The following is a 5,875-nucleotide window of genomic DNA, read 5'->3' as shown; positions in this document are numbered from 1 at the left end:
GGTCTCGGGTCGGCGTCGTGCAGTGCGGCGACTGGCTGCTGGGGGGTCTGTGGACGGGTGTGGAGAGCGAGGTGTCCTCTTGCTCGTTCCCCCCGACGTTGGAAGAAGGGTATTTGAAAGCCAGAGTGGGCGGAAATGGCCCCCGTTGGGCGACCCTTGCTGAACAAAGTCGGGGTCGAGGACGGGCAAGCGTTTTCTTTCACTGTAGTTTCGTCTAAACCTGCCAGAATCGTTTCCAGACCCTTGTATTTTCTGTTCGTGTTTTGAGAAGCATCGCAGAAATGTAGCTGAAAAGCCATGCTGTTTTTTTCAACTTCCTAACAGTGCCTGGATGAGGACTTTTTTCGCCTTTGTAGAAGAACTGTCTCTTTCAGCATTTTGAAATATAAGTATTTAAATGCGGGGCATCTGTATTCCTTTTAAAACACTAGTATGCAGACCTTGGAGGTGTGTCCTTAAGTAGAAACTAGGTGAGCTTTTCTTTGAGACCAGTGCTGACATATGATGTGGAAATATGGTGACCTGAACGAGCGTACAAGTTTATGAATGTGAATGGATTCACCGCTGAACATGGCAGAGAAAAACACATTAAAACTAGATGCTTTATGGTGCCTGTATATTGTCAAGGATATACCAGTAATGAGGAAATAGCGAATAAACAACTAACAGCATTATGTAATTGCTTTCTCTTCTCAAAGTTTGAAAGTTAGAAATCGTTTTGGTTCGTTTATTAACTTGTCTCTAAGGTAGTTCCAAGTTTATTCTCAATATGTAACCTATGTCCTTCCACTTGCGAGATTATAGAGGCATGTATTAGTTTTCTGTTGCTGCTGTAACAGTTACCACACAATTAGTGGTTTAAAACAACACAGCGCCCCCCCAAATCATCCACAGATGCAGAAAAACAACACAGGTTTGTTCATCTTATTTATGTAGTCAGAAGCCCAGCATGCATCTCACCAAGCTACAACCGAGTATCAGGCAGGGAAGAATCCATCCAGGTTGAGGACCAGGTGCCTGCTTGCTTGTTTGCTGACATTTCAGGCTTCTAGAAGCTGTCCACTCCTTGGATCACAACCCTTCCTTTGTCTTCAAAGCTGGCAGCAGGATGACAGGTCCCTCTCATGAGAGGTTTGGAATGTCTTCTGCTTTCCTGCCTTCCCATATTCTGGCCTATTCTTCCTCTCCTGCCTTTTAAGGGCCCATGTACTTACATTGGGCCCTCTCCATAATCCAGTATGGTATCCCACTTTGAGGTCAGGTGGTTAGCTGCCTTAATTCCATCTGCATCCTTAACTTCCTTTTGCCATGTAAAGATGTGATGCCAGGAATTAGGGCAGAGGCATCTTTGGGGCCATTGTTCTGCCTGCCATATCCCTGTGGAACATCATTGAGACTTTTCTGCTTTGTTTTAATACAGCAGCCTTAGGTTAGTGTTTTGTCACTTGCAGGTTGCCTTGAAAATCAGGCAACCCCTTGGGGTGGTTTATGAAATGCTTCTTGGCACTCATTTTTTTTTTTTCTTCTTTGTCCAGCATTACAGACTTCTTTGGTTTTCTCCAGAGATTTTGGTTTGCTTGTATTTGTTCGGAAATCACTCAACATTGATGAAGTAAGTTGAACATTTTCGTTTTGCTTTTCTTGTACATTTCCTTTTTTTTTTTTTTTTTTTTTTTGAGTTGGAGTCTCACTCTGTCACCTGGACTGGAGTGCAGTGACCGCCCCCAGCCACCGTAGCCTCGACCTGCTGGGCTCCGGCGATCCTTCCACTTCAGCCTTCCGAGTAGCCGGAATTACAGGCATGCGCTACCATGCCCGGCTGGTTTTTTGATTTATTGTAGAGATGAGGTCTCACTGCCCAGGCGGATCTCGAACCCGTGGGCTCAGGCAATCCACTCACCTCAGCCTCCCAAAGGCATGGGATTGCAGGCTGAGCCACTGAGCCCGGCTCTTGTACATTTCTTTATGCTGGAGCGACTTATTCTTAACCTAATTACTATGTGTGTCTCTTACAGTTTCGTGATTGTAGAGAAGAAATCTTAAAATTTCTGTGTATTTTCTTAGAAAAAATTGGCCAGAAGATCATGCCTTACTCTCTCGATATTAAGGTAAGGAGGAAAACCCTACCTCATAATATATCAACATCTATTTTAACTTGTGGCATAAGGAACTTGAATTTTTATTTTATGTATGCCTTTCTCATTGAGGAGTTTGCTTATTCCTGGTTGATTGTGTTAGCAGTGAAGTGTGCTCATTTCTTTTTTGGTTAGTAAACAGAGGCCCTTGTCAGATAATATTTTTCTGTAACTAAATAACTTTTTGGACATGGGCGAATAATGTCTTATATAAAAAGTCACAATAATTGGATTTTTTGATTTGTGGGGAGATTCCAGAACACGGTAAAAGATAATTTTAAAGACTCTTCCCACTGGGTACAGTGCGTTTCCTTGGAGTTTGTGTGTTCTCTGGGACAATAGCCTGAAAGATTTGACTTCCTGGTGCTTCCCATTCTCTAACCTGCTGTCCCCAGGTTTCCTCATAGTTTACTGTGGAACTAGCAATCGTTAATTGAGGTTGTTCTTTTTGAGCCGTATTTGTATTTTCAAAAAGTATAACATTTCAAGGCAAGTTTTTTTATTGGTCTTGAATTTGCTTCTATTTCTTGTGTGCTAAGAGGTGATGAAGTATGTATTCAATCGGATGTCATTTATAAGATTTTTTTTTTTTTGAGTTGGAGTCTCACTCCCAACACCCTGACTGGAGTACAGGGGCACGCTCCCAGCCACCCGTAGCCTCCACCTGCTGGGCTTTGGCAGTCCTTCCTCCTCAGCCTTCCAAGCAGCTGGGACTATAGGGGCGCACCACCATGTCCAGCTAATTTTTTGATTCATTGCAGAGATGAGGTCTTGCCAAGTTGCCCAGGCTGATCTTGAACCTGCAGGCTCAGGCAGTCCACTCGCCTCAGCCTCCCAAAGCGCTGGGATTACAGGCTGAGCCACCGAGCCCGGCCATCTATAAGATGTTTTGTAAATTATAATTAGCTAAAACATGACATATTTAGTCTTTGTTATAGGCTTTTATTTTTTTTTCTCTTTTGACTTCTTGTCTACCTTGGTTGGAATTTTGACATTTTTTTTTTTTATTAATTTTTTTTTTACTATACCCTCTGGTTTCAATAGAAATTTTAACATTTTAAAAAATTGTCAAAGTAGAAGTAGTAGCTAATGTTTGTAGAGTGCTTCCCAATTTACAAAGTTCTTTAGTCTACAGTTTGTCTTATGTCTTACCAAAACCCTGTGAGGTAGGCATTCTTAATCCCTCTGCCTTACAAAGAGACAAGTTAAGAAGCCCGTGTCTTTTGGAGTCAGGCCGCCTGGTGTTTCGCTGCGTTGTGCTGTTTCCCTGTAGCTCCTCAACCCCTCTCTGAATTTACTTGGGTGTTTATATTTCTTTTCTTTCTTTCTTGAGAATATGGCAGCAAGTGCTATAAAACAAATCCTGCTTAGGTGTCCGTTTATTTTGTTTGTTTGGTTACTGTTGATATTATCACAGCATATTAACGTATTTGATAGGTTTTAATCTGTACATTTACGCACTCGATAATTTTTAAGTTGCTTATTAATCTGCATTAGAGACAGAGTCTTGCTCTGTTGTCCAGGCTGGAATGCAGTAACATTATCTTGGCTCACTGCATCTCGACCTCCTGGGTTCAAGCGATTCTCCTACCTCCCCCTTCCAGGGGACTACAGGTGCATGCCACCATGCCTGGCTAATTAAAATAATTTTTTTTTTTAGAAATGAGGTCTTGATATATTGCCCAGACTGGTCTCAAATTCCTGACCTTAAGCAATCCTCCCACCTTAGCCTCCCAAAGTTTTGGAATTTACAGGCATGAACTACCATGCCTGACGTACTCTAATGCAATACTTTAACAGCTAAATGCTAAATTTTATGTCACATGTTGGTATTACTCCTCTCAGGAATGTAGTTTTGGCTGTTGTTGAGTTTTTTGTTTTGTTGTTGAGCTATTATTTTTGTATCTTACTGATTTTGTTGTATCTCCTTTTAAAACCTAGCATACGTGTACCAGTGTTTATACAAAAGATAGAGCTGCTAAATGTAAAATTCCGGCCCTAGACCTTCTTATTAAGGTAATTTTATATTTCTACGTACATAGTATATCTATTTTATATTAAGCATATAACTTAGAAAATGGGAGTTTAAGGTTTGTTTTGGGGGAGGGCTCGGGAGAGGATAGGATCCAGTACGTTGATATATGAATTAAATACACATTTCCAAACATCACTGGACAGTACCCTGGTATTTTGTTCTCAGACACTTTTGGGTGGTAAAAGAATTTTGTGCTACAAGGGGACTGAAGGTGAAAAATAGCTAGGGAATTCCCTACTCTTCCATTTATTTTACTGCCTTTGGCAAAACCTAACGCTGTTATGAATTGCCAAAAGATTAACTCTGCATTTCTTGAGTTTTTCCCTAAAACCTGAGCAGTGAGAATGGGTCTGTATGTTGCATTTAGAGGTTGTTAGGGCTCACTGTCATGCACTTTAGACTTTTGCATTTCTGTTGTAGAATTCCTTTGGGTCTGGTTGGTCCTTTGCTTTGAGGGCCTCTGAGGGAATGGTTCTAATCATGCTGGTTTCTTGAGAAGGTAAATAAAGGGTTGGACCCACCTTTCCCTTGTGTTCTTTTGCCACTCACCTCAACCCCTAACTCCAATGACCTGGATAGATGTGAACCAAGGGTAAATCTCCTAGAGACACTTGATTCTAAAACTTTGCTATGTATAGATACACTGGGATAGAGGAAGCCTTTTCTTTATTTTTCTCTTTAGAAAATGCTAGTTTGTATTCCTTTAGTTACTTCAGACTTTGAGAAGTTCCGGACTCATGGATAAATTGAAAATTGGAGAATTATTTGGTAAATTCTATGGAGAACTTGCAATGAAAACAAAAATACCAGATACAGGTGAGATGCATCTAAATGTTATTTTCAAATACGTGAGCAAATTTGTTAACATTAACAATTTATTAGTGTAAGGTTTAGTTTTCCAATGCCAAGGTCTTTATATTATGTGCAAATAAATTCTTTTTGCTGAAAACAAGCCAAAAATGGAAACAAAGAAAATGTTCATAAAAGTGTTAATCTTTACAAATGATTTCTTAAAATAGAAAACTCTCTGACCCAGAGCTGTAGTTTTGAAAAAAAAGAAAAAAAATTAAACAGGAAACTCCTAACACGTGTCAAATATAATTAATACATTTGCATAAGATTTATCAAAAAAGATACCAGTACTTAAAATTAGATGTTTTATACGTCTTATTGTGAAATTACTTTTTAACTAAGCATTCTCATTTTCTTATTCATACATTTTTGCTAGTTTAACTTATCTAAATGTAATTTTAGGCTTTCATTTGTCTAACACTTATTTTTCAGTTTTAGAAAAAGTATATGAGCTCCTAGGAGTGTTAGGTGAAGTTCATCCTAGTGAGATGATAAGTAATTCAGAAAACCTGTTCCGGGCTTTTCTGGGTGAACTTAAGACCCAGGTATGATAAACTTTATAATATTCTGTTTCCATAGACTTGGTTGTATTTTTCTGTTTTAATGATATTCTCTAATATATTCCCTTTTAGATGACTTCAACACTGAGAGAGCCCAAGCTACCTGTTGTGGCAGGGTGTCTGAAGGGGCTGTCCTCTCTTCTTTGTAACTTCACCAAGCCCATGGAAGAAGGTACTGCTTGGTGTCACTTGGTTTTCTGTTCGTTTTCTTATTCTGTTCTATTTCTCATTATTCATACTCTTTTTTTTTTTTTGAGTTGGAGTCTCACTCTGTCGCCCAGACTGGAGTGCAG

General features: G+C 39.8%; 1 protein-coding gene across 1 annotated transcript in view; it reads left to right on the top strand.

Moving 5' to 3' along the window:
• Positions 1-1,539: 1,539 nt before the first annotated feature.
• The window catches only part of LOC103262606 (DNA-dependent protein kinase catalytic subunit-like), a gene marked incomplete at its 3' end in the record, with an annotated part of 72,753 nt that continues 68,417 nt past the window's right edge, over positions 1,540-5,875 (top strand). The window contains exons 1-6 of the mRNA XM_021713467.1: positions 1,540-1,612; positions 2,016-2,108; positions 4,077-4,151; positions 4,878-4,986; positions 5,455-5,567; positions 5,655-5,754. Of these exons, the coding sequence (XP_021569142.1) occupies positions 2,085-2,108; positions 4,077-4,151; positions 4,878-4,986; positions 5,455-5,567; positions 5,655-5,754 (421 nt within the window). The remainder of the gene's footprint in view (positions 1,613-2,015; positions 2,109-4,076; positions 4,152-4,877; positions 4,987-5,454; positions 5,568-5,654; positions 5,755-5,875) is intronic.

The sequence above is a fragment of the Carlito syrichta genome, unplaced genomic scaffold (genome assembly GCF_000164805.1).
Source record: "Carlito syrichta isolate Samal-C Ts95f unplaced genomic scaffold, Tarsius_syrichta-2.0.1 Scaffold304564, whole genome shotgun sequence".
Lineage (NCBI taxonomy): Eukaryota > Metazoa > Chordata > Mammalia > Primates > Tarsiidae > Carlito > Carlito syrichta.
Note: the sequence above shows the minus strand (reverse complement) of the source record. Positions and strands in the feature narration are given on the sequence as shown.